Source organism: Cokeromyces recurvatus, assembly GCF_025118155.1.
Source record: "Cokeromyces recurvatus strain NRRL 2243 chromosome Unknown BX663scaffold_16, whole genome shotgun sequence".
Lineage (NCBI taxonomy): Eukaryota > Fungi > Mucoromycota > Mucoromycetes > Mucorales > Mucoraceae > Cokeromyces > Cokeromyces recurvatus.
The window spans coordinates 493,213-520,575 of NW_026251402.1; the positions used below are offsets into that span (position 1 = coordinate 493,213).

General features: G+C 31.5%; 8 protein-coding genes across 8 annotated transcripts; 5 read left to right on the forward strand and 3 right to left on the reverse strand.

Moving 5' to 3' along the window:
- The first annotated feature begins 232 nt into the window (after positions 1-232).
- On the forward strand, positions 233-3,751 carry BX663DRAFT_562007 (kinase-like domain-containing protein). The gene is made up of 9 exons (XM_051531951.1): positions 233-447; positions 513-579; positions 667-705; positions 778-1,755; positions 1,873-1,995; positions 2,070-2,164; positions 2,234-2,681; positions 2,779-3,112; positions 3,178-3,751. Exons 1-9 carry the CDS (start codon positions 287-289, stop codon positions 3,480-3,482), a joined length of 2,550 nt encoding a protein of 849 aa, XP_051381957.1. The 5' UTR covers positions 233-286; the 3' UTR covers positions 3,483-3,751.
- On the reverse strand, positions 3,689-5,666 carry BX663DRAFT_95123 (uncharacterized protein). The gene is made up of 2 exons (XM_051532361.1): positions 4,495-5,666; positions 3,689-4,341 (listed from the first exon to the last, which is right to left on the reverse strand). Exons 1-2 carry the CDS (start codon positions 5,198-5,200, stop codon positions 3,926-3,928), a joined length of 1,122 nt encoding a protein of 373 aa, XP_051381958.1. The 5' UTR covers positions 5,201-5,666; the 3' UTR covers positions 3,689-3,925.
- Positions 5,667-7,855: 2,189 nt separating this feature from the next.
- BX663DRAFT_513107 (uncharacterized protein) lies at positions 7,856-8,930 on the reverse strand. The gene has a single exon (XM_051528092.1). It carries the CDS (start codon positions 8,438-8,440, stop codon positions 8,189-8,191), a length of 252 nt encoding a protein of 83 aa, XP_051381959.1. The 5' UTR covers positions 8,441-8,930; the 3' UTR covers positions 7,856-8,188.
- Positions 8,931-8,938: 8 nt separating this feature from the next.
- On the forward strand, positions 8,939-11,331 carry BX663DRAFT_513109 (tyrosyl-DNA phosphodiesterase-domain-containing protein). Its single transcript, XM_051528093.1, has 10 exons — positions 8,939-9,451; positions 9,511-9,618; positions 9,681-9,821; positions 9,888-10,076; positions 10,139-10,282; positions 10,351-10,530; positions 10,590-10,700; positions 10,788-10,879; positions 10,950-11,027; positions 11,088-11,331. The coding sequence occupies exons 1-10, from the start codon at positions 9,083-9,085 to the stop codon at positions 11,209-11,211; spliced, it is 1,536 nt and encodes a 511-aa protein (XP_051381960.1). The 5' UTR covers positions 8,939-9,082; the 3' UTR covers positions 11,212-11,331.
- An 885-nt stretch (positions 11,332-12,216) lies between these two features.
- On the forward strand, positions 12,217-13,812 carry BX663DRAFT_513116 (C3HC zinc finger-like-domain-containing protein). The gene is made up of 5 exons (XM_051528094.1): positions 12,217-12,474; positions 12,556-12,830; positions 12,912-12,995; positions 13,061-13,188; positions 13,247-13,812. Exons 1-5 carry the CDS (start codon positions 12,260-12,262, stop codon positions 13,754-13,756), a joined length of 1,212 nt encoding a protein of 403 aa, XP_051381961.1. The 5' UTR covers positions 12,217-12,259; the 3' UTR covers positions 13,757-13,812.
- A 10-nt stretch (positions 13,813-13,822) lies between these two features.
- BX663DRAFT_513121 (VRR-NUC domain-containing protein) lies at positions 13,823-16,827 on the forward strand. Its single transcript, XM_051528095.1, has 12 exons — positions 13,823-14,206; positions 14,281-14,522; positions 14,576-14,711; positions 14,775-15,458; positions 15,530-15,652; positions 15,705-15,822; positions 15,880-15,913; positions 15,969-16,074; positions 16,137-16,294; positions 16,385-16,470; positions 16,533-16,573; positions 16,676-16,827. Exons 1-12 carry the CDS (start codon positions 13,843-13,845, stop codon positions 16,807-16,809), a joined length of 2,226 nt encoding a protein of 741 aa, XP_051381962.1. The 5' UTR covers positions 13,823-13,842; the 3' UTR covers positions 16,810-16,827.
- Positions 16,828-17,412: 585 nt separating this feature from the next.
- On the forward strand, positions 17,413-19,797 carry BX663DRAFT_474618 (uncharacterized protein; the record flags this gene model as incomplete). The annotated part of the gene is made up of 9 exons (XM_051524226.1): positions 17,413-17,443; positions 17,518-18,330; positions 18,393-18,445; positions 18,515-18,611; positions 18,679-19,029; positions 19,126-19,248; positions 19,332-19,362; positions 19,422-19,638; positions 19,732-19,797. The coding sequence occupies exons 2-9, from the start codon at positions 17,820-17,822 to the stop codon at positions 19,795-19,797; spliced, it is 1,449 nt and encodes a 482-aa protein (XP_051381963.1). The 5' UTR covers positions 17,413-17,443; positions 17,518-17,819.
- A 128-nt stretch (positions 19,798-19,925) lies between these two features.
- On the reverse strand, positions 19,926-26,868 carry BX663DRAFT_513124 (Sec63 Brl domain-containing protein). Its single transcript, XM_051528096.1, has 2 exons — positions 26,758-26,868; positions 19,926-26,695 (listed from the first exon to the last, which is right to left on the reverse strand). Exon 2 carries the CDS (start codon positions 26,615-26,617, stop codon positions 20,030-20,032), a length of 6,588 nt encoding a protein of 2,195 aa, XP_051381964.1. The 5' UTR covers positions 26,618-26,695; positions 26,758-26,868; the 3' UTR covers positions 19,926-20,029.
- Positions 26,869-27,363: the final 495 nt, after the last annotated feature.

Consider the following 27,363-nt stretch of genomic DNA (forward strand, 5'->3'; position numbering starts at 1 on the left):
TTTAATATGAATTGATATCTTTTTTATATATTTATAGCATTTTTTATTTTTGAATTCCATATTGGGTAATCTGTTTACGCTTTCTTTTTGAGGAGAGTTCCGCTAACAAAAAAAAAAAAAAAAAAAGTGCTATATAATATTTCCCTGTTTAGGCAAGATACATACAATTATATTATACATTATTCAGATTTATTCATTTAATCTTTTCTTCTTCTTTTGCTTTGTTTTATTTATTTGTTTTATTTTTTTTTTTTGAATTTTCAATATTTAATAAAATAGGATTCTTATGACTTCTAATAATACAATAACAGCAGTCAATGCAACTGTCTTTCAACAAAAACAACCAGAAGAAATCGCAAGACAATACTTAACTGAAGTCCTTGATTTAAAAGACTTACCAACCGGCACACTGCAAGAAGTATTAAAGGACGGTACTATACTCTGTCGGTATGTATAATACATTAAATCGAACTAATTATTTTCTGTACTTACTATTCTTTTTTTTTTATTAGTTTTATACAGCGCTTTGCACCAAATGAATGCATTAATATAAACGAAGGACATAATAAATTTGCCTATGTAAATAAGCCTTTTTTTTTCTTTCCTTTTAGGATAGAAACTTGATTTATGTAAATTTACTAACCTAATTATTATTATTATTATCAGCAAGATAATATTGGCCAATTTCTTCGTGTAGCAGAAAATGTATGTTACCATTGCAAATGATACTTAACCTTTTGTTATTAACTAAAAAAAAAAAAAAAAATTGAAAATTAGCTTCATATACCCCAATCCGATTTATTTCAAACTGTAGACTTATTAGAAGATAAAAGAATGCAAAGTGTTGTATCATGTATTCTTGCAATTAAAAGAATTATGTCCGAAAGAAAACTCATGCCCTCAAAAAAGATAACAGAGGCACCAGCAACAGGCAAAAGAAGTGGTAATAGTGCTCGTAATTCACTTTTACTTGCATCCACCGCTCTCTATCAGAATAGCAAAAACATGAATATCAATATGAATCCAAGTTCATGTATTGGATCCATCAACGATACTGTATATAATAAACTTTATTCTAAAATTTCTTCAAATTCTACGAAATCATCTGCGAATCAATATTTTCTTAACAACCAACAAAAGAACACCAGTACCTCTTATCTATCTGCTGTAAGTAATAATAACTCAACTAAAAAGAAAAATAGTATCGATTGGCAAAAGAAATTGAATGGCCATTTAACTGCAACTGACAGAAAGAAGGCAATAGCACCACAAAACACAGCATCAGCAGCATCAGCAGCAGCAGCATCAGCAGCAGCAACAGCAGCAGTAGGTAACGGGATAGGAGGATACGTAAAATCTCAGGTTCAAATGATAACTACCAATAATAATTTAACCATTGCGGAACCCGTAGTCGTTAAAGTCAGAAGGTTCTCTTCCTCTGAGAATAGTGTTAAAAAGGAAGAAGAAAATAGTCAACAATTAGAAACAAAGAAGCCTGCCACAAAGCTATCACCAGTGACTGTATCGTTGCCTCCTCTACCACCTATACCAAAACCATCTAAATCAACTCCTCTTGTAGCTGCTACAGAAGTTACAGTCAATGATAGAAAACCAGATACCAACGAAACGAAGTCTACTAAAAATAATAGAGAGACTTATTATACAAATATAGAATCTAGTCGAAAGACATCTTTGAAAAAAATGGGTTCATGTGCTATAACTGTCGAAGGTGATGATGGTATTTCTGCAGTTTATGTAAGTTTTTTTTTCTTCTTCCTTTTCGAGTATATAGTGTGTGTGTGTGTGTTTTGGAGAGGGGAAAAAAAACAAACACGGAAGTATTGATAGATTTATGGTTATATATAATAATAGGCGCTTGGTAAAAGTATTGGCAAAGGTCAGTTTGGAGAAGTATTTGGAGGTTTAAATATGGATACTGGGGAGTACGTTGCTATTAAACGCATAAGGAGAAACCAAATGGAATGTGATGATATGGTATATATATATATATGCATGATAAATCTTATATATATAACATACATATTTATCTCATTCAAATATACATATAGAATGAAGTAGGCGTACTTAAGCATTTAAATAGTGAGCACATAGTAAGATATAAGGGATTTTCAAAAGATAAAGAATATTTAAATATCATTTTAGAGTAAGTAATATACATATATAACAGCTTTGTGTATACACCGTATATCTAATGATTACCTATGTATACAAGATATGTAGAAATGGGTTCACTCCGTAATAATATTAAAGCTTTTGGAAAATTTCCAGAAAAACTTGCTGCGTCATATACATACAAAATATTATCTGGACTTCATTATCTTCATTCTAAAGATGTGATTCATTGTGATTTAAAAGCAGCCAATATTCTATTGACAAAGACAGGAGGTTTGAAATTGACTGATTTTGGTGTTTCATTAAGTTTAAAAATGAAAGATGATGAAAATACAGGTGAGCCAGCAGGTACACCCAATTGGATGGCTCCTGAGGTGATTAAATTTGCAGGTGCCTCTGCAAAGTCTGATATATGGTCTCTAGGTTGTACAGTTGTAGAAATGCTAACAGGGAAACCTCCTTATGCAGGCATGCCTTCATTTGCTGCTTTATATAAGATTGTAGAAGACGAAGAACCGCCAATTCCAAAAAATATTAAATTATCAAAGGTATTTTACCATTTATCTTGTAAAAATTTGCAAATAATATATAAATTAAACTCTGATCTCTCTCTCTTTCTCTCTTTTAATCCTGTAACATTTATAGGAGGCTACAGAATTTTTAATGGCTTGTTTTAAAAAGAATCCTGAAGATAGACCATCAGCATATGAGTTAATGAAATCAAAATGGATGGAGTCCTATTTCAAAAGTGATCAGTCATTATTAGAAGTACCAACAGTAGAATATGTAATAAAAAAGAGCAAAAGTGAAACAAATCTTGAATATTCATCTATGAACTTCAATTCAGAACCTATATCTAATAAGGATAGGAATGATTATCTAACTCATAATTTCGTTGATTATCAAACATACCAAGAAGGAGAAAAATGTTCTGGTTGCTCTATTTATATGAAAAGGCAATGGGTTAAAAGTTGTAAAGGTATACTAAAGATACATCTATATATCTCTATCCAGCTATTATATTAACTTATAATAATATAATAGAATGCCACCTTACATTCCATTCATATTGCATAAACAAGGCGCTACCATGTACTAAAGGTTATCCTATTCCTACCATGGCAATTAAGCCTAACCCTCTTCTTGAAGAAAAAGTCAGTTCTAATGCAAGATATAAACCATTAGGCCCCATAACAAATATAGTAGGAAAAAATAAGAAATCTTATGTATCCATTATGCAACAGCAACCTAATGGGCTATATCAACACTTCAAATCTGAAGGCTATTTAAAATCAAAAGGGAACAATAGCAATAGAAGAAACCTTGTAGTATCTTCAATAATGACATAATAAGGCACAAACATATTGTATATATTCGCTACCATATTGTAAATAATTTATATACACGTATTTTGTTTTAGTCTTGATTTATGACATAAAATAAAAATTATACTTCAACTTTTTAAAATACAATTGTTATACATGTACATTATGTATATACACATATTAATAAATTTTTTTCTTACCTATTCGACTTGAATGCTTTATCTTTTTTTTTTCTTTCATACATGAAGTTTATTTATTTTAACTATAATTTGACTTTTCACATTATTATTAAGTAATTTAAAAATTTTATTATTATTATTTTTTTATTTTATTTTTTTGAAAGATAGGAATAAAAAAGGAAAAAAAAAATATCAAGATTGTGGTTTTACATTCAGTGAGTACAAATATGTTTACTATATCTTTTGATAATGAAAAATAAAAATATAAAATAGCATAAGTGTTTTTTTTTAAAGCAAGAAAATAGCAGCACCAAGAGCACCGGCCATACAAATAACACTAGCTTTGAGAGAAACAGCACCAGAATCCACATGAAGTTGTTTAAGGTTGGCAGAATCAAAGACACTCATATTGTTAGCAGAGGGTACATTGATAGCGCTAGCTTGAGAGGCGTCTCTAGTAACAATAGATTCAGAGTTTGTTGGATCTGGAAGAGCAGATTCAGTAGTAGTGGTAGCTTTGGTTTTAGTTTTGTGTTTGGTTTTGGTTTTATTTTCATCGCCATGCTTATCAGAATCAGAAACTTCAGCACGTTTTTCAAGAGAATCAACTTTGTTTGTTGGAGCAGCAGCGAAAGCAGTAGGCATGGTAAAAGTGAAAGGTGAAATACTAATAGGAGAATGAGTGAATGGGAGTGGAATGAGATGTTCAGTGTCAGTTTCGGTACTGGTACTACTACTACTAGTAGTAGTAGTAGTTCTGTGTCTGGTTTCAGTTTCAGTGGGAGTTCCAGTAGGTACAGTAAAAGTGAAAGGTGAAAAACTGATACGAGAAGTAGTCATTGGAAATGGAATAGGATGTTCAGTGTTAGTTTCGGTACTAGTTCTGGTTCTAGTTTTGGTTCTGGTTCTAGTAAGAGGACCGGTAGGCAGAGGAAGTTCACTTATATCAATAATAACAGGTTTAGAGGTATGCTTATCAACATCAGGAACCTTAGCACGTTTTTCAAGAGAATCAACTTTGTTTGTTGGAGCAGCAGCGAAAGCAGTAGGCATGGTAAAAGTGAAAGGTGAAATACTAATAGGAGAATGAGTGAATGGGAGTGGAATGAGATGTTCAGTGTCAGTTTCGGTACTGGTACTACTACTACTAGTAGTAGTAGTAGTTCTGTGTCTGGTTTCAGTTTCAGTTTCAGTGGGAGTTCCAGTAGGTACAGTAAAAGTGAAAGGTGAAAAACTGATACGAGAAGTAGTCATTGGAAATGGAATAGGATGTTCAGTGTTAGTTTCGGTACTAGTTCTAGTTCTAGTTCTGTGTCTTTGTTTATGTTTAACTTCGGTCCTAGTTACAGTGGAAGTTTCGGTAGACATAGGAGGTTCAGTTCCAGAAGTAAAATCAAAAAAAGTGGTAGTAGGAATGACAGGTGTAGTAGAGGTGGTTTTTACATCATGAGATTTAGTTATAATACATCCAGAAAATGAGGTGCCATCTACGTCGCAAGCATTAGCACTAACTAGAGAAATAGCAACAGCACCAAAAGTAGGAAGTGTAACAATAAGCTTCATCTCAATGTTAAGTATAAGATAAATTGAATTTGTATATAAAAGAATAAAAACACGTCTTATCAAATGCCTTCTTTTATATTAAGTCGGATCATGAAAAAGGTTAGCATAATAATCTTCGGGTGCTTAAATTTCTTCTATCTATTTTCCTAAAGTCTATCGTGCCTAACGATATCGACTTTAGTTAACAGCTATATTTTGAATATACAGATGTTTTATAGTCATCATGTGCTACAACATCATAAATAGGCAATACTCATTCCTAAACGACCATTCTTCTTAAATAGCCAAAATCAGTATTTACTAGATAAACGAAGAAAATGTCAAATTTCCTAATCAGCAAATGTTTATTTATATAAACGTGAAGCCTTTTTTTTTCTTTTGTTAACTAATCCTTATCTATCCAAATTACAGCATACTATAAATGTATTCGACAATATTCACAGCTATCTTATCTAAAAAAAAGAGAGAGAGAGAGAGCAAATACTGTATTTTCTGGTTTATTATCTTTTTAATGTAAATATTGGTTTTTTTCTATATCTTTGACGGGGTTTGAAATTAAAATCTCATGCTTTCACTTTATAATATGCAGCATTTAACAAACAATTTGCAGAATTAAACATGTGCTCCAATAAAATTTCCAAATAAAACCACGATCTTGCTATTGTAATAGCATTTACTAAACGCCATAAAACATTGATATCTGAGTTCAATTGTTGCTAAGAATTCTGCTGAAGCGTTTCTCAATTATAGTTACTATTGTATATAGAATTTATAACGAAAAAAAAATAGAAAGATGACAACGTTGATTTTATTAAAAGAAAAAATATAGTATTGAATAATAAAAATGTGTCATAAAAGAAGTATTTGAAGGTTCGCTTCTATAGTTAAATATCTATTAAAGAACGATATAGCATGAGTGATCCATCCTTGACAATCCTCTACCGTAACATCTTTAGTGGTATCTATGATTCTTAGTACCAGAATATCTTCTGTTGAGACTTGATCTCCGCAAACATCAAACTTGACCATAGATTACATCCATCCTATCGTATTGGATTAAGAAAAGAGGGATATGCAAGTAGATGCATCAACTTGTAATCTCAACCTTTGATCAGATTCGCAATTTCTTTGTTCTTATGGATTGGAGTATTGTCCGTTACCAAGTATCAGTCCTTTATTCCACGAGCATCCAAGGTATCCATCATAGTATAAAGGAATTGAATGTGGTGTGAAGTACGAGTACCCACGCGTCTATTCACCTCCTTCTCAGTGCTCTAAGAAAGTTTTATCTTCTCCTTCAATACAACTGGTGTTATTCGTCTAACTGTCAAATTGATTATTCCTTACTCACACATTGCGCCCAGGATGGTAAGAGAAACACATCTTTGGGTGTTTACTGTGACTTTAGCAGGGGTACCTTTTAGGAAGTGACCAAAAGTTCTTTGAATATGTAGGTTGAATCTGGTTTCATCAATGAAGACACAGTTTTTGAGATGAGATCTTCAAAATATTGTCATTCGAGAATTTTATATCTTCTTTCTAACAAAGCCATTTCATCATTTCTAGTGGTAGGAAGCTTCTTTAATATCAGGTTATAATGCTTCTTTAGATGCTTTTAAATAGCAGAAATACTGATATTCAAATCTGCAAATGCTTCTTTTGCCTGGTTAAGAGTTGCCTTTGATTTTTTTTTTCATAGTACTCCAGGAGAAACTTGATACGTTATGCAAAAAGTTTCTGATTACCATGCTTCCTTTCCCTTCGATTTAACAGCCAAGGATTTCTTTTCACTTTCATCGTCGCCCATCTCCATATACATGATGGCAAATTTCTGTTCCATAATCTTCTTGGCCCTAGCAACATAGCCCTGAGCAGTCCTTACGTTGATACTATGATTCTGTGCAGCAATTGAAGCGAATTCGCCATTCACCAACACACTATATAGTAAGGTACTGACCTGCAATTCAATATACTTATGATATTGAACCTTAAATTTTGAAGCATCAGGGACTTGTTGTAAAAATTGTTTAAGCTCCGTAGGAGATCAATCCTTTCTTTCTTTTCTTTTTTTAGATCTAGTTGAAGACTGATAATTCTTCAAAATAAGTAGCATATAGATATCATTCACATAATTATAATCACCATACCAGTCCATTTTATTACTCTTGTAGAGTTTATCTTCAACAGTACAGTTTGGAACATTGTTTGCCTCTTCAAAATTGAAAGGATTAACCTCCATAGGGGCGCAATGTTCATCCATAACGAATTGATAGTTAATTAGAACGTTATTTTGAGTCATTTTTAAGGATATATGGAATTAGAAAAAGTTGTAGTAGTGAAAATTTGTCGATGAACAGATCTTTTTGCATCTATATCAAAATAAGATTTTGCTTATTCTTGCAAAAAATATATATATATATATTAATAAACTTGGTTAACGTTTTCAAAGTCTAAATGATCCAAAAATTCCAAAATGCCCTAGTTCTAATGTCACGAAATTTCGAAATCCATGATTCTATGAGTTCAATATTTCAAGTCCGAAGCCTCGAATTTCTAAAATTCCAAGATTTAGATAACAAGGCCCAAAATTCTACGCTTACTGAAATTTTATATTATATTGAGTGAATATTGCGATTTTGAGATATTATTAGAACGGTATTTTGGAGTTGTGTTCATGAAATATTATTTGTTCATGTAAAAATATTCAAGCATGTATTGAAGGCTAATAACTGTCTTTTCTCAGTTGTCCTAAAAATAACTTGCTAATTTTAATTGTTATCTTATTTTTTTTAGTATGGCTTCGAAATTTGTTTTTATATAAACATTTAGTAATTTTGTTAACGATTGTTTATTGTAACTTATTAAACCCTAAACAATGGACGAATATTACGAAAGGAAGCTTAAAGAAGTTTTAAGTCTTCGAATATGACGATCTTATTGCAAGCCTTAAAGCTAGCAGCAGTAAAAAGCTGAAAAATGATTACTTGCTCAAGAAAAAAGGGAGCCAACATAAAGTTTATTCTGATAATCAAATAAAAAGGATATTAAGTTGCTAACTTTGTTGACAAAATGACGACTACTGAAACAAGCAAATAATATAGCTTCCCGAGATCTTTTGAAAGACGATATATTAAAAAAGTACAAGAATATAATGTTAAATGAAACGGAACGGTGACAAGGTGAAATAGAAAATACATTGTTTAGTAAAATTAATTCTATAAAAATTAACGACTCTGACATTATCTTTTGTTCAAAATATACATTCAAACTATAAATTTAAACGTATATCAACAAAAGATCTCACCGATGCTTACTTATTTAAATGAGTCAAGCGTGTCCCAAAGTCTTATTATTTTGTAAAAAGGATTTTTTTATTATTATTATTATTACTATTTTACAGTCTTGATTGAATAACCAGTTACTTTTCAGCTAAAGTCTTTCTTTTAAGCTTATAAAAGGATTGAACGATGATAAAATATTCATTTGGTAATAGAGGTGAATGATGCTTATGGACTAGGGTTAAAAGGTAAAAATGACACTTTTACTCTAAAGAAATGCCTACACTGTAAGAGTAGAAGTATTGTGAGGATTGTTTTACATATATTATATAGTAATAAATAAACAGATAAAGATATGTATCAACAATATATTTTATAAATATATGTATATAATTATCTTTTCTATTATAATAAACATATACTAAGCATTATGTGCTTCATTGGATATTTTCCTTTTCTTCTGCACTTGAAAGTTAACTTCAAAAATTAATAATTTTACTCGATACATTTTTTTTTATAATATCGCATAGTTTCTGTTCTTTTTCTGAACGCATAGACATTAAGAATCATTATTTATATTGTTCTACCTTTATTAAGAAATAGAATGAACAGTGACGACGAAAATGAACAAATAGCTAAGGCAATGGCACTTTCATTACAAGGATTAGATTCTCAACTTCGACAAGAGCAAAAAGAAAAAGATGATCTTAGAAAAGCGATCGCAGCATCATTAGGAAAAAAAGTTGAAGAATTGACCGCTAGGGATATGCTTTTAGCAGAAACAACAAATCCACCACTAAAGCGCCCTAGAGAAGAAGATGAAAATGATGATGTTAATGTCTTGCCTACGCATCGCATACTAAAACGATTAAATAATTCTGAAGCACGATTTTGGGATGGTGTTATCAAACTGACATATGTAAAAGGGTTTATTGGTCCTGATTATATTCGTTTTGAGGATATTATTCAAAAAGTTAGTAATCTGCTTTTAAGAGATATATTAAAAACGATGAATTTACCCATAATCAATAGCATGATCTTAAAAAGGCATTAATAACAGCCTTTGTATGTAGTCTAGATTTTATCAACGATAATTTTCCTTTAGATGTTAATCTTTGCATCGTTACTCATGGTAGACCTGTAAATTATCAATACAATAGTTTATAACAAAGTTCTGCTGTTAAATATATTCATTTCCTTAGGCAATAAAAAAACAAATTCATCCTCATCGAATTATAATACAACCACCACTTAAAAATGAGAAATATGGCGTATTTCACCCAAAGTTAATGCTTCTTTTTCGCGACTCATCTGTAAGAATTGTAATCGGTTCTGCTAATATGGTTTGTATACAATGATTCTTAAAAGATTAACTATTATTTCTTTTTAATATCAGTTTTCACTATTAGGAACGTTATGATTATGAGGACTTGGAGAATGTAGTATTTATTCAAGATTTTCCAAGATTAAAAACCCCTCATAAGACATTTTCAGAATTGCCACGCTTTGCAAGAGATATTTGTGATTTACTTGATCATATGCAAGTGCCTAACTCAGTGAAAGAAGAGTTATTAAAATATGACTACAATAAAGCTAAAGTGAGTAACAAATCTTGCTTCCCCTCTTTACTATATTATATTTAAATAGCACTACCTTATAGGCTCATATCGTGGCTTCTATTTCTGGTACATTTGAGGGAGAAGAAGAATATAGAAAGTATGGACATACACGTTTAGCCGATATAATAAACGAAATTGTTGGCCCAATAAATGATTCTAAATTACTTCCAAAAGTGGAGATGCAAGTAAATAGTTACAATCGTTTTTTTTTTATTATTCAAACAAAATCAATAATAGCTAAATATTACTGTAGACGTCTTCTCTAGGTGCATTATCATTATCTTATTTAAATGAACTATATCGGTCATTTTGTGGAATTGAGTCCTATAGCAAAGAAAAACCAATTTTAATTACCAAGAAAAATGAGCTACCACCTATTGATATAATTTATCCAACAAAAGACACAGTTGAATCAAGTCGCTTAGGCCCATCAGTAAGTTCCTTCTTTTCTTCGATATAATCAGTTATATATTTAATATAATTTTGAATTAGGGCGCTGGTACTATTTGTTTAAATAGCAATACATGGAAGAAGCCTACTTTTCCTAAACAAATAATGTGCGATTCTATTAGTCAACGTCAAGGCACCTTAATGCATTCAAAGGTAAAAGCAGCAGAATAAACCAATATGTATATATATAATATAATATGAGTGTATCTACATAATTTATACCTTTTTTTATTGCATCAGTATATCATTGCTACTCTTCCATCCACTTTTAAATCGTCTAAATTTTTAACAGAGTCAAATTTAGGCAAACTAAGAGGCTGGATGTATTGCGGGTAATTATGTTTTATTCATATTATGAAAACTCAATGCTTAAACAACGCAACACTTTTATTTATTTATTAGGAGTCATAATGCGACAGTTTCAGCATGGGGAAAATTTACTGTTTCCAGAGATACAAAGAAACCAAAAATGAATATAAGGTAAAGCATAACAGTCATTTTCAAACAGTAACTGTCAACTTATCAATACGACAATTATAGTAATTGGGAATTAGGTGTGGTTTTACCTATCTTTGAAAAATCAGATTTTCCAGCACCGTATTTGAGACCAGCTCCCCGATATCAATCATCGCAGGAAGCTTGGACACAGAATATGGAATGGTAAATTAGTGTTGTATGGTCATTATTATTTTTTAAGGTTAAATCCTAGTTTACATGTTTTTTTTTTTCAATAATATACTTCTTTATTAGATTATAAAACATTGTATAAAAATAAAAGAAATAGGAATAGATATTTATATTATAAGAATTAATTTATTGTTTTCATATTAAAAATGACTTTTTTATGTACATATGCATGTATTATTTATAAGCTTTAATAAGAAATACCTCATCTGATTTAATTTTTTTTAGATTAAAAAAAATAAAAATATATTAAGAGATAAAGACTTTAAACACACACACATTCAACAATCTCGCGAACTGCCCCTCGAAATTCAAAGCTGATCTTACAGTGGTGTCATCCCTTTGTTTCTCTTAGTCCTATTCTATGGTTACTTATATATTTTGTCGAACGTGATTGTTATATTCGGTGGCGTCTTGGCTGGATTCCCTAAAATAACTCTACTTTTTACATAAGATACACCTTCTCTCATATTCTCACCCAGAACCCACGTTATTGAATGCCACAATATGCACCACCACTTTCAGTTATCACTAAACATATCTGATCTTATTTCGTTCTTATTGATTATTCTACTAACCCGTCCCACTAAACATCGTAATCGTTATAATCAATGAAATATACGTTGACCAACTACTCAACAACTTCTTTTACATGAAATTGATTACCTTCAGCATGAAAAAGAACCTACCAACACCACTAACAATCTTAGGTCAACAACTCCTCGATTGAATTGATGTATGTATCCTCAACAGTTGATAATCGATAATCCTGTTAAATCACTTTCTTCTTTCTAAATCTATTTTCCCTCCTTAAACACATTAAAGGCTGTTATTTTTTTTTTATTTCATTTCCTCACTTTTTTAAGAGCTTCTGTGAGCAATTCTGCTACGATATAGTTTATCAATAATGTTCTTGTCATTGAGTTTTAATTTTAAATGTATTTCTGTAAGCTCTACTAGATGCGGGAATTAAATAAATTCATTTTTTTTTCTCTCTCTCTCTCTCATATTCAAGTTGTTAAGGTGAAATGGAAAATACAAAGGAAAATAACGAAACAGTAATAATGCAAAATGCAGAAGAAACAAAAGAATCCCAAGCAATGCAAAGCTTAGAAAAAGAGTCAGTACTCCAAAGAGCAGAAGTTTTGATCAGATTAGTAGAAAGAATTAGAGCTGAAACAAAATTATTACCTGCATCGATTGCAAAACGTACTCGAGAAAGAGCAGAGCGTATAGAAAAAGAGTAAGAACAAATGAATTTCGAATTTTATTAACAATACACATGTTTCTAAAACAAAAAAAAATGTATTTATTTAATTTGTAGAGAAGCTGCGAAAAAGGCTAGATTAAATGTTACTATAAATGAAAAAACATTATTTAATGATCGTCCTGCATTTATGAAGCGCTTAAAAAGCTTTTCAGTGCGATTTATTAATAAAGAACGACCTTTGACAGCTTTGGATTGCGCAAAATATGGCTGGAAAGATACAAATTGTGTCGACAATACTAATCAAACTACTTGTATACTTTCTTGTGATAATTGTAAGAGTAAAATGTATGTAGTAGAAGTTAATCAGAAATATAAATATAAACCACGAGGTATGCCTTTTTAAAATATTAGATATGTTGTGAATATATACGTATTAACAATTCTTTTTTTTTTGTTTCCTCTGGTTCAAGTTATACAGGCTTATAAAAAGTATGAACAAGGTTTATCTGAATATCATAAGGAAGATTGTCCTTGGAGAAATAGTCATTGCGATGGTAAAATGAATTTTAACTAGAACATATAATAATACTTATAGTTTTCATTACTTTTTTTTTTTAAGATAAAATATATCATTTTCCATATTTATTCCTAAAAGAAGGACTAGAGCAATTTAAAGGGGAAGCAAGGTCGATTTTATCGGCTTGTAAAGCAAAAGGAGAAACAATACCAACATTAAAATATCCATTAGTAAGAAAAAATAAATAAATTACTGTAGATGTTTATATATATTTATATGCGCATATAGGATGACAAGATGTTAACAAAAGTGAAATACTTGGCATCACTTTACGAAAAAGAAAATTGTAGTGAAATAGAGAAAGACTCAAAGGAAATGATTGATTCAGCTTATTTATTAACAGTTTTTGGGTGGTCTTCATTACATGAAGGGATTCCTGGAATTCAATGTAATTTATGTTTTAAAAGAAAAGCTTTTAACTGCATGGACAGCGATTTCGATGTTTTTAATCAACACAGGCCTTACTGTCCTTGGATAAACGTTACAATAGCAAATGCTTTTTCACCAAATTTAACTTCAAATACTCAAAATATCAAGATAAATGGAATAGACTGGATGAAAGATGTCATTTATATAGAATATTTTATACAAATAAGACGAGAAGATTTATCATTATTTTCAAGAAATTCCCAATCGAAAAAATTTGAACAAGTAAGGCAAAAGATTAGAAAATCACATGAATTAGTAGATAGTTGGATGATGGATCTTGACAAAATTACAAAACCTGAAAATGCATAATGTTAAAAATATAAAAAAAAATAAAAAGAAATAAAAAGAAATAAATATTTTAATTTCTTTTTGATAAAAGATTATAATTTCTATAAATGCAAAGTAATAAAAGACAAAAAGGAGATGGGGATGAAAATCAACAAACAAACAAAAGAATAAAACAACAAAGTTCAATTGTAAGCTTTTTTGCTTCCACATCTAAAAATACAGATAAAAAAGCTGATGAATCGTACAAAGAAGATTTTCCTAATTCATCTTTTATTGATAATTCTCAAGAATCAAAGAACATCATAAATAATAAAGAAAATGAAACAGTTAAAGATAATGAAATAGATACTTTTACAACATCCATGTATACAGATGAGTTTGATAATATGCTTGATATCGTTTTAAAAGGGGAAAGCTATTTGTTTAATAAAGATGAATTGTCTTTATTTGATACTTACAAGTCTCTGAAAGGTATAAATAATTGAATGATCCCATCTTTTTATTTAGATTATATATATACATATACATAATATATTTCTTAATAGACGAATCAAGACATTTAATTGTTCGATTGTTAATGAGAAAGCATGGTTGGATTAGAAAAAGTAGATTGAATTATTCCAATCAAGTTAATGATGTGAATGCAGCTACTGCGGATTTAAAATCAAAAGGTTTTATTCTTACATCCCTTGAAGATTTGTCTGAAGCTGTCAAAATATTATCAAAAGAGGAAATGAAATTAATAATCAAGGAAAGAAATATTAGAGTTTTAAAAAAGAATAGCCTTGTAAGTAATCATTCTTTAATTATAATTTTAAAATACTTGTTTATGTTTAATAGAAGAAAGAAGACTATGAAAAAGAAATTATTAACTTTGGATTAAATGTGACAGGAAACATTGTTACGCATTATTCAAATTTAACAACTGATAGCATAAAAGCTAAAAAATTATGGGAATCCATTCACTCATTTCTAGGTAATTAAGTTCTTTTTTCAGTTATTCAATTTATTTTATTCACCATTTTATATTTACATGTAGGTGATTGTATTAAAGTGAACCCAAAAATATTTACATTATTTCAACGATTACAAATTGTTTACTACAGAATTAATAGTTTTCAAGATAAGAGTTACATGTCAAGTTCAATTTTAGCAAGAATAAGTAAAAGAAATTATCCAAGTTATAAATCTTGCAGATCAAATGCTATTTGGAATTCTCGAGATGATTTATTAAAATATGAAGATGCTTTATTAGTAGAGAAAGAATTTTATAATCATCTAGAACAACTATCAATTTACAATAGTACAAGGACAAAAAAAAATATTTCTACAAAAGGTGAAGATCCTATTATTAGGGATCTAATGGTTAAAAGTTGGACTCTTTGTGAAGATAGAATTGGAATATGGGAAGATTGTATTACTGAAAGTAGTTTACAAGAAAGATCATATTATTTGAGACGATTTGAAGCTGGATGGATCTATACTCGTTTATTAGATCATGGCACTGAATTATTAGCAAAATTATTTGAATATGAATTAGAGTCACTCATATTACAAAAATTACTTGATCAGCGTATATATCGTTTAGGAAAGAGAGGTAAATGGTATGAAAGATTAGCTTTAGTTCAATCAATCTATTTGAATAAAAATCAACCTCGATTTCAAAAAAAGGTTGCGTTAAAAACATGTATTGATGCAATTCAAGATCCAAGTGTTCATCAAAGTATTTAATAATACTTTAACCAATATAAAAATATTCAAATAATCCTTTTTTTTTTCTTCTCTTTTCTTTAGTTTATTTACATGAATTACATAAAAGAATTAAAAGACTTGAAAAGGATCTTTGTATACCAAAGAGAGAACAACACGATTTTAGTTATATGAGTTTAAAAAAACCAAAAGAAATAACAATTTATGGTGATTATTTTACTGAATTGATTTGAACTACTTTTAACATTTTTTAATATAGGCGAGAGAATATCAGAGCAAGTTACGGGTAAAAAGTCTATTTGGAGAAGCAACGATGGCTCAGAGTGCTCTGTTGAACAAATTGCGATAGAATATTACCAGAAGAAAGGATATAAAGGGTAATAATCACAAATGACATAGTTATCAATACACTAATATCTAAAACAAAACAAAAGAATTCACTGTGAGAATGGTATTATAAGAATGATTGTTAGTATTTATTATTATATAAAAATAAGGGAATATGTAAATAATGTATCTTTAGGCAGTACTTTTATTCTGGGACATTATTTTTGCTCCTATTGCAGGTGTATTTGAAACTCCATATCAAACTGAGCCTTTAGATTTGCGTACAGATTCCTTCTATGAGAGTAAAGATTTTATTACACCTGAATAAAAAAAAAAGGATGAGTTAATAATTTATTTATTTTAGGTCGAATTGATATTATTAATAAGCGTTTACGTGAAATAGAAGATGGTGATTATTTAAGAATTATAACAGAAGTAGACAAAAGGGAACGTTTGAAGCATACAGTGTGTATAGGAATTAACTGGAATTATGAATTTCAGGATATAATAGAAATTGCTGAGGTAATATTTATATAATATATATGTGTATACATATACAAAATATGTATGTATACATAAAATAATGTTAACTTAATTTATGCCTATATCAAGTGTATTGGGCCTTCTTCTTTAGCTTCTCTATGCAAATTGTTCTTTGAAGAATTTGGTCAACGACAAGGCGGTATGCCTGATTTATGGTAAAATAGATCAAATAGAGTATAAAGCGTAAGGCTAATGTAAATTATACACTTTATTAAAGCTGTTGGAATTATGATAAAAAGGAATGTCTTTTTTCGGAAGGTGAGTAAAGCTGTAAACAATTAAATCAAATCACTGATAATTTTGCATTTATTTGCTTATTAAAAAAAAAAAAAAAAAAAAAAAAAAAAAAAAAAAAAAAAGTAAAAGGGCCAAAAGACGTGTTATCAAAAACACAAAAAATTTGGATAGAAACATTAACAGGATTTGGTATTCAAGTAGAGGTGTGTCATGTTAAAATATGGAACGGCGAAGATGTTTTCTTAAAAGACTCTTAATAAACCCAATTTAGTCAGTTCATAACATATTGTGTCGATATTTATTTTTTTATTTTTTAAATTTCTTCTTTAAGCCAAATATAAACATACTTTATCTGAGTTTAAATTAATATTTGACACTTGTGATAGATCATGGAATGCAAAAATGACTCTTCATTTTTTTCCTTTTTTTTTTTCTTAAGAAAAAAAATATTAAGAGGACTCCAATCTAACTGTAATATGTGTACAGATAAAGATAATAGATCTAACTCTTTTTCAAATCCTATTATTGCACCTGAAAATGAACAAGGCTATTATTTACATGTCCCTCCATTTCATCAAAATAAAGATCGCATTTATCTCGCAATTAATTCTTTAAAAGATATTGAAGATAATCCTCCTAAAGTATATGAAGTACGCCCTTTACGTGAAAGTAGCTCGACTGATTCTTCAAGTATTTCAAACACTCCTGATTTAGTCAATTCATCATCATCAGTAATTGGAGAGTTAAAAGTTGCAGAAAGATATACATTTCAACAAGGATCTCCTGAAATGTATGACACTGTTGAAAAAATTTATAACACTCAAACAAATAGACATAAAAATTCGGATAAACTAAAGGAAATACTCGAAGATTATGAAAAGGATGAAAATAGTAATTATTATATTCTTATGAATATATATATGTATATATATAATTAGTTTCATTACTAAACTGTTTTTATACAGGTGATAGTTCTGTTTACGTTTCAGCGTTATCATCATCGAATTCAGTAACTAGTAATAGTGATTTAAAAAGGCAAAATTCAAATACTTCAGTACAATCAGCAGACTCGGATCAAAGCGAGGTTAATTATGTCCAGTCGTTGAAGAAATTTGACTCTTCTGAAGTCGTTCGTTATACATTAGTTGACAAAGACTTCCCTCGACATAGTTCCAGTACATCATCAAAGTACCACCAAAGGCTTAATGAATATGATAGCTCAGAACCAACAACCACTTCAATTAATAAGTCTTCAGCAAGATACAGTATGTCATCTTCAAACGATGAATATTTTACCGACAGTCATAACTCTATCTATTCACAATTAGCACCACCACCACCAAGCTATTCTAATTTGCCCTTACAACCACGACTTTTGACAGCACCTTATTATGTTAGTGATAGCAGTACATATGAGAGTAAAGAGAGTTATAAAGGCTCTCTTGGATATAAATTTTCAACTATCAATAGTAATTACAGTAGCTTATATCATCATTATAAACAGCATATGTTTCGATATTTTTATCGTAATATTCCTCCTAGTGAAAAAGTGAAGTCTATAACAAATGTCTCTTTCAGTAGTGGATTTGAAGAGAATAGTAATATAGAAAAGAACCAACCAATCTATATGGATTCTCCTCCTCCATTTTTTGAAGTAAATAATACGAAAGATAATACAAAATTAAAGAAAAAATGGAGACCTTATTTCACATTTTTAACGACACTTATTATGCTTGCTTATTTTGCAGCATGTCTTGTAAAAAATTATCAATTTTCTGGTAAAAATATTTAATAGAATATTTTAGTATTTATGAATCTAATTTATATCCTTAATTAATAGGTCATGTCCTACAATTATCGCCATTTAATATTATGATAGGGCCATCGGCACAAGTAATAACTACACATACATTTATATATACACATATACGATTGACCATTTAACTTATTTTTTTTTAATAGACTTTGATTTATACCGGAGCAAGATATTCTCCATGTATCAGAGCTTCATACTTATACCCAGTTACTAAAAATATTTATCAATGTCCAAACAGAAAAGGTATAATGCTACTCTATTTTACTATATTATATCTCTCTTCCTGACTCCTCTTTTTTTTTTCTAAAAGTTAATAAGACGGTGACGCCTCCAATCTTTAATGATCAGACCTCATTTCAATACCCACTTTATAGTAAGAATATGTCGGCTATTCTATCCAGTAAACAACATTGTGACCTCCAACAAGTTTGTGGAGGTACACGATTTCTAAATTCTAGCAAACCGGATCAAGGATATCGTTTCATCAGTGCTCTTTTTATGCATTCTGGTATTGTCCAACTCCTTATAAATCTAATAATTCATATTAAAGTTGGTATCAAAGTTGAGAAACAAATTCATCCTGTAAAATATGGGATAATTTGGTTGACTTCTGGTGTATTTGGATACATTTTTGGCTCTCTTTTTATTCCAGAAAGTAATGGTATGTATATAGGAAAAAAAAAAAAAACAACATATATAGAGAAAAAATAGTAGTATTTCTCTCTCTCTCAGTACACTAAAAAAAAAGTTGTTTTAGTTAATGTGGGCTGCTCTGTTTCTCTTATGGGCATAATGGCCTTTCTTTACGTTGATCTTATTCGAAACTGGCAGCGTATCATTAAACCCTGGAAAGTCTTGATGAATATTATGATTTATTTTGGTAAGTAGTAGTCAAGAGCCAATTGAAATTGAGCATATCATTGATTTTGACTTGTTTTCTACTCCTCTTTTCTATCGATATAGTCATAGCTTTAGTAGTTGGGATGCTTCCTGGGTAACTTGTTTATTTTATTTCCTACATTAATGTAATGTATTAACTTTATTTTGTATTAGATATGATAATTATGCTCACATTGGAGGTTTTATTGGAGGCATTATGATTACACTTGTTTTTATGCCAATGGCTACATTACCTAAATATCAAATAGGAAGACAAATATTTATGGAAAATGCTATGCATATTTGGTTACTACGAATTATGGTTATTGCATTTATGGCAGTATTGTTGTGGATATTGATAAATATATTTATTAAAAACGGTAGTAGAGAGGTAAAATTGATGAAGTCTTGTCTTCCCTTTTTTTTTTTTTTTTTTTTTTTTTCCAAAGGAATCAATTCTAACCTGTTAAATATAATTTTGTAGACTTGCATTTTGTGTCAATATTTCTCGTGTTTACCTATTTCTGATCTATGCCATTATTACAACTAAATTCTACTATGTATTACATACACCACACTATCTTTATTTAATACGCTTAATATTTAATTTGTATAATACAATTACTTTCATTAATAAACATGCATACTTTCATTATTACTATACAACGATTTAAAAACTTTTGTTTTTTTTATTTTATTTAACACTATATAAAAAAAAAAAAGATAAAACTAGAGAATTATAGGACAATGGAAAGTTTTTTTTTTTTCTTTCTTTTTTTTTTTTATTCTTCATCTTCATCCATAGAGTCACTTTCTTCTTCACTGCTCTCACCTTCTGCAATGTCTAACTCCATATCTAATTCTTGATCACAGCCATTATAGCTATCAGACATCAAATAAACCTTTAATGTATGTTGGCCAGCTTTAGGAGCAATAAAATCTAATTTCACATTCAATTTCTGCTGCAGTGTCACTCTCTTAATAGCTAATAAAGTCTTTGTCTCTGGATCACCAATAACAACCCACCAACCTTCGTCCTTCTTTTTGGGGAAGAATGGAGCAATGACTGGACCAATATCTTGTTCCTCATCTTCTTCATCGACTTCACGCTCAAGTTGAACTCTAACATTAACAACATTACCAGCGGATACAGAATCTTTATCACTAACTTCGAAACCAACTTCAATATTAGGGTATCTATTGACAAATCGAGCAACTTCACGCAACTTGCGTTGATCCAAACGAAGACAATCATTACGAACATCATCTTCAAGCTCCATAATATCAAATACAGATTCAACTTCTTTATCTTCACAACGCTTAATGATTTCGTTAGTAAAGTAAGGGATTTGTTTAAGAGGTGAGTCACGATCCCACATGGCTTGAACTGACATTTGTGATAATTCCATACAAGCTAATGCAGGTGATAACCAACCATTAGAAGAAATAACATCAACACAAGCTTGCAATAATGGAATAATCTTTTCTAGAATTAATGTTTGGTCAGATTGAAGATCAGGTGGTAATTGAACACGAGAGAAATGTGCTTGCAATAAAATATTAGTCTTAATTCGAGGAGTATTGAATTTAGGTGATGCCAACTTAACAGGAACACGATCATAAATACGTTTGAGAACAGCTTCTTCATGATGACGAATAGGAATATTATCAAATTCGGTAGAAGATGATACAATTTCCAAAAGGCCCCTGAGTTTGGTTGTGTTCTTCAAACTAACGCTAAACATATCGACCGTTGTATAGTTAATGTTATAGTATGCAGCAATCATACCCAAATTAAGAGGGCTAACATCCATCTCGTCTTCAATAGTAATACACTTGGTTTCTTCCAAATCATTGAGTGTTGATTCTACTAGTTCAGAGAGATGATCAGAAAGATGACGATGTGATGTGCCTTGCAAACCATAATAATTTGGATTATGAGCCATACGACGGTACAAGAATGTCCATGTGAGATAATCAACCGCATCTTGTTTGTTCTCGATAGTCTTAGTCACAACTTCAGCATTGAAGTGATCATGTAATGATTGATCTAAATGTGATTCAACAGGTAAAGCTTCATAGAGGAACTTCTTATAGTACTCTTTCTTATTAGCTTGACACATAAGAACACATTTTCCAGTCTCATCAACATTAGGACGACAGGCACGACCCATCATCTGCAAGATGTCTGTAATAGGATAATCGGCATAACGATGCTCTTTACCCTCAAAGTATTGAGTACCCATAATAATAACCATATGGGAATGAAGAGAAAGTCCCCAACAAGTATCACGAGAGGCAATAATAACTTGAATAGCTCCAGATTCAAAGAGTTGTTCTACAATTCTCTTATCTTGTTTAGAAAGAGCTTCATGATAAAAACCAATACCATGTCGAAGTGTCTCAACTAAGGATTTGTCTTGAATGCGTTCTAAAAGAGATTCAATTTCTTCTGGTTTACAATGCAAAAATTGATAAGGCTTATCATCTGCAACACAATATGTAATGAGATCAATAGCAGTTAATCTGCATTGTCTTCTTGAGGGAACAAAGACAACAGAAGGCTTATTATTGGCGTGACCGGTGATAGCAAGATATGTAGGTTTGGCCATAGCGATCATAAGCGATGCGAAATGAGGAACATTATAGCTTTGAATATGAATCTCCAAAGGAACAGGACGGACAGAGGGATGGAAATTAAAGACAGAATATGATGTAGCACCAATCCATTCGCCTAAATCACGAGCATTAGCAAGTGAAGTACTCAAGGCAACTATACGAATAGTTTTTTGAGTTTGAGAAGCAATGTATCTCATTCTTGAAACAATAACTTCATAGGTTGGTCCAAGGGCACTACCAATCATGTGAATTTCATCAGCGATAAATAAATCAACATTTTGGACATTCTTTCTTTGTTTCCAGCGACGAGAAATAACATCCCATTGGGTAGGAGTACAACAAATAATATCACCACGTTCCAACAGTTTCAAGTCAGCACTAGTTTCGCCAGTTAAGGAAACGACCTCCTTATTCAATTTACCAAACTTTTCAGCCCAATCAGCAGTACGCTCATCTACAAGCTCCTGGAAAGGAGCAATATAGACGGCACGAGAATCATTTGATTGATTCCACAAATGAAGAAGAGCAAATTCAGCACAAATGGTTTTGCCAGAGCCTGTAGGAGCACCAATAAAGGTATTATCATTAGTTGTATAAAGGGCATTAAAGACTTGTGTTTGAATAGGATTAAAGTGATTAATCCAGCTAGAATAAAGTTTTTCATAGTCAGGATTACGTAAAGCAGAAAGCGGTAAAGGTTGAAGATCATGAAGTTCGGTATGAGGAGGATATTTTTCAGGAAGTATCAAATGCTTGAAAGAGACAGGTAATTTGGTTTCACAATGTAACCAACGATCAGCAACAACAGCAACAAAGTAATTGGGAGGTAATGGCTCGAAAAGAGGAACAGTGAAGGTAACTAAATGCTCTTCTTCAGCATACTTTTGCTTTAAAATGAAATAATCATGGTATAATATATGTTCACCATCTACATCTTCAACTAATATCCAGAAAGCTTCAGCAAGCCCGTGTACTTTTTCATCCCATTGGAAGTCAGGGGTAATTGTCAATTCAACCTTAAGTAAAGAACGCGTTACAGGTTGAACATGAGCTTGAAGATCTAACTTAGGGAATTGATGTACAAATTTGTGAAGAGAACGACCCGCTTTAGGTTGACCAATCAACTCACCCAACTCTTGAGGATTTAAGTCAAAATATCGCTCCCAAGGGAATTCCTTACGCTCCAAACGACGAATAATATCATGGGGCATAGCCTTAAATTGACGCAAAGGAGACATAGGTAACCACATACGTTTCTCAACCATTTTACAAAGATTCAAGGCCTTTTTAGTCAATTGGGCCCAACCACGCTTTAAGCAAATTTCAAACATAGCACGTAGAATACGTCCAGCACTCTGAGTAACATATACCATATCAGACACTAAAGCAAAGCCTTCCAATTTTAATTGAGAGATATATGCTTGTAAGAGAACGTTAATTTTAGCAGTAGGTTCTTCAAGGCCCTCCTTTACAGGGACTGGCACACGTTCTAACATCTTTTGTAATTCCATCTTTTCCTCTTCACGGACAGGAATATATTTAAATTCATCTGAAAGAGCAAAAACACGGAATAATTCAATTTCACTCATCATAGGTCTCAAATGTTGGTTATAGGTAGACATAGAATGATGTGTTACATAATAATGAGAGGCAATACGACCCAATTCTGTAAGTTGGAAACGTCCAGACTTTTTATCATACTTTATAAGGTTACACTTATCCAAAACGGTGGCTGCAGAGTGAATTAAATCAACACGCTTTTGCTCCAAGTGAGGATCATCCTCAAGATCATCTTGTGAAACACTGTATAAGGAAGGATTGCGAAGCATACGAACATATAAATATGTATAACCTAACCATTGAACAGCTTCATCACGGTTTCGAATTGTACCAAGAACAATTTCAGCATTAAGATTGTCAGCAAGTCGAGATATAAATTGGGATTCGATAGGAAGTTGTGTATTCAAAAGTGATAAATAGTATTGTAACTCAGAATGAGATGTAATAATGATACCTTCACCATAAGTGTCAAACTGTGGACGACCGGCACGACCCAACATTTGAAGAACATCTTGAGGAGAAAGCTCAACCCAACGACCCTTTTCAGGAGAATAGATTTGAGTGCCCTTGATAATGACTGCGTGTGCAGGTAAATTGACACCCCAAGCAAGAGTGGCAGTAGAGCAAAGGACTTTAATATGTCCATCAGCAAATAGTTCTTCTACAAGTGTACGATCCGCACGTGTCATACCAGCATGATGAATAGCAAAGCCGTAAGGTAGAAGATCTTGAAGGTTAGGATCTTTAACCGTTGCAGCTTCGGATTGTAAAATTTCACGACTAGCGGAGTCTTGTTTTAAGAAGCGAGCAATTGTATCCTTTTCTAAAGCCATATCACGAAGTGTTTTAGCAGTCTTGGCAGTTTCTTTACGAGAATGTGTAAAGACAAGAACTTGGTTTTCTTCCTTTTGTTCAATTTGTTCCATCACCTTTTCATAACAAACTTCATTCATAGCTTGGAATCGTTTAATAGCCTTCTTTTCGGTAATACCAATAAACTGTTGCTTTAAAGGACAAGGACGGTAAGAACTGTCAAAATGGAATAAGCCTGTTTTGGTGTTGACACGTAAGAAAGCAGCAACATCTATATAGTTAGGTAAAGTAGCAGACAAACCAACAAGACGAACAAGTTCTTGAGTTTGCTCCATATTACGAATGGTACGAGAAATAATGCTTTCTAAAACAGGACCTCGATCATCATGCAATAAATGAATTTCATCAATGATAATAAGGCGAACTAAGGCTGTGTAACTACGATCAGTAGCCTTACGAGTAATCACATCCCATTTTTCGGGCGTAGTTACAATGACCTGAGTTTCAGCGATTTGCTGTTTCGTTAACTGTCGATCACCTGTTAATTCTGCAACACTGATTCCATAAGGCTTCAAACGCTCACTAAAGTTACCAACGACTTCTGCAACCAAAGCTTTCATAGGGGCAATATAAACAATCTTAAAGGCGTCGAGATCAATTAAGCCAGTCTCTGGATCACGATTCTTGCCAATTTCGTGTAGCATAGTAAGCATAGCAACATTCGTTTTACCAGCACCAGTAGGAGCACATAAAAGGATATTTTCATCACTATCAAATGCAGCTGGATAAAGTCTACTTTGAACACGATTAAGAGTTTTAGGGCCAACAAAGGCATCCTGGGCCCAATCAGGTAAAGATTTAATAGGAATAAGCTTTTCACCTGTTGCATATTGTTCTGGTTTAGGCGAAGGAACATGAATTTCTTCATAACCTTTCTTGGAACGCTTAAAGGAACCATCAGGAAGTTTAACCTTTTTATTTGACATCAGATGAGAGCCCTGTTCAAAGGCAAGATCATCCAAATCTAAAAGCTGACGAGGAGCAACGGTAGTACCAGGTGTGATTGTGATTGTAGTGGGTAATTCACTACGACTGCGATTGGCTGTAGGCTCTTCATCAATTTCCATAGCTGTATCTACAACGCCCTTTCTTTCAAGAGCTTCACCACGACGTTGTCGATCTCCACTTAAGCTACGCAAAATCCATCCCATATTCTTATCCTGCATTTCTGTTTCTACCGATTTCTTGTCATCCCCTTCTACACGAGCAAGACGAGTACACCAATAAATTATATCACGATTTTTTGTAAGAATACGCACCAAGTCAAACTTATCATAGTCAAATAAACCCATTAATTCGTTTTCACAATCACGAATATCGATTGATTCAGATCCTAAAATTTCAAAGGCTTGAACAGTCTTTTCTTGAGCTGTATGGGCATCAGGATAATGAGCAGCAATTTGACGTTGAAGCCAGAATGCATCAATATCATGTGGATATATAGTATCATCAGCTTCAACAGACTTTTTGATACCAGATTTCTTTTTCTTTTGCTGTCCAGGCAAAACGGTTTTAAAGCCATCTTCCTCATCAGATGATACAGGTTCTGTTTCTGCAATAGATGGGTTAAATGCAAGTTGATCTTCTTCCTCTTCCTCTTCATCATCTTTCATTTCAAATTGATCATCCTCTTCTTCTTCATCTTCATCATCATCAAAGACAACAGCAACACCAAGTTCATCATCAATCTCACCCACTTTTTCACCATTTTCATCCACTTCCATAGCTTCACCATCTGGTGAATAATCAGTAATCTTTTTAGCTAAATTAACAAGTTGAGCAAATTTTTCAGATTGAATGTTGCCGAGGACTGTTTCTATTGCCTTTTTCTTGTCAAAATCTTTTAATGTATCTGTTTTTAAAGTTTCTAATACGTCGTCCGCAGCACTTCGAATGACATCGCGTGCTTGATCGCCTAAATGTTCATATACAAAGGATAAAATGTGTTCATAAGCTTCGCGTGTTTCTTTTGTACGAGGTCGATAGTTAAGACCTTCCCAATCTTCAGTAGCTGAAAGAACAGAAGAATAACCATATGCTCTGCTAATGGCGCTTTCTTCTTTCTTTCTACGTCTTTTTTCATTCAATTCTCCAGATTTTTTAGCTGCTGCTTTCTTTTTCTTTTCTTCAATATCTTTAGGTGTTTCTCTTTGTGCGCGAGAACCGAAATCTTTTGGATCGATCTTTCCCCATAATGTTTCTGGTTCGCCTGTTGGCTCTTGGTCTCTACGTGGCAAACCTTTACGGTTAGCTTGCAATACCAAACTAGAAGTGGCGGCGTATTGATACTGGCTTGCTTTTGCAAAGTTTTCAGCCATTTTATATATATGTATAAATATATATATATATTATAAACAATAAAAAAAAAAAGAAAACTTTTAAAATGGTTGCAAACTCTATAAAACTAAAAATTAAATACATGTACATGAGCTATTGTTAAATTCCAAAATATTCTTACCAGAATAAAAGAATTAGAGTTAAGAAAAAAAAATAAAATAAATAAATTGAGTTGCAATAAAAGAGATAAGCTTAGTTCCTTTTTATTATAATAAATACGAGGAAAAAAAAACACCAGTAGTTTTAAACGATTGTTTCCTTTATTTATTTATTTTTTTTTTCTCTCTTCGCAGCTGTAAAATATCAAGAGTTGCGTCATTAATGTGTGGCTTGGATTCAATTTCATTTTGAAATCATTTTTTATGCCGTTCTGTACACCATAGCAACAAGGAACTATTGTATGTTAGAATGCTCATTTTGCTTAATAAAGCAAGAAAATTTAAATTAACATGATTATAATTAGGTAGATCAAATTTCTTTTCTCTTTCAATTACTCTTAAAGCACTATTGTATTACTATAAAGTGAGTTAAAGGTGAAAACCTATAATTTTTTTTTTCAAAGTTTGTATAATATCTACTCAAGGTTTGTTTGTTTGTATACTGTATATGCAGAAAACAATCTCTATGAGTGTAGAATACCCCCGCTTATTAGCTTGTAAAACGGATATATTGAGTATACAAATTATATTTTTTTAATGCTATATTTACCTACTTCTCTATATTCATG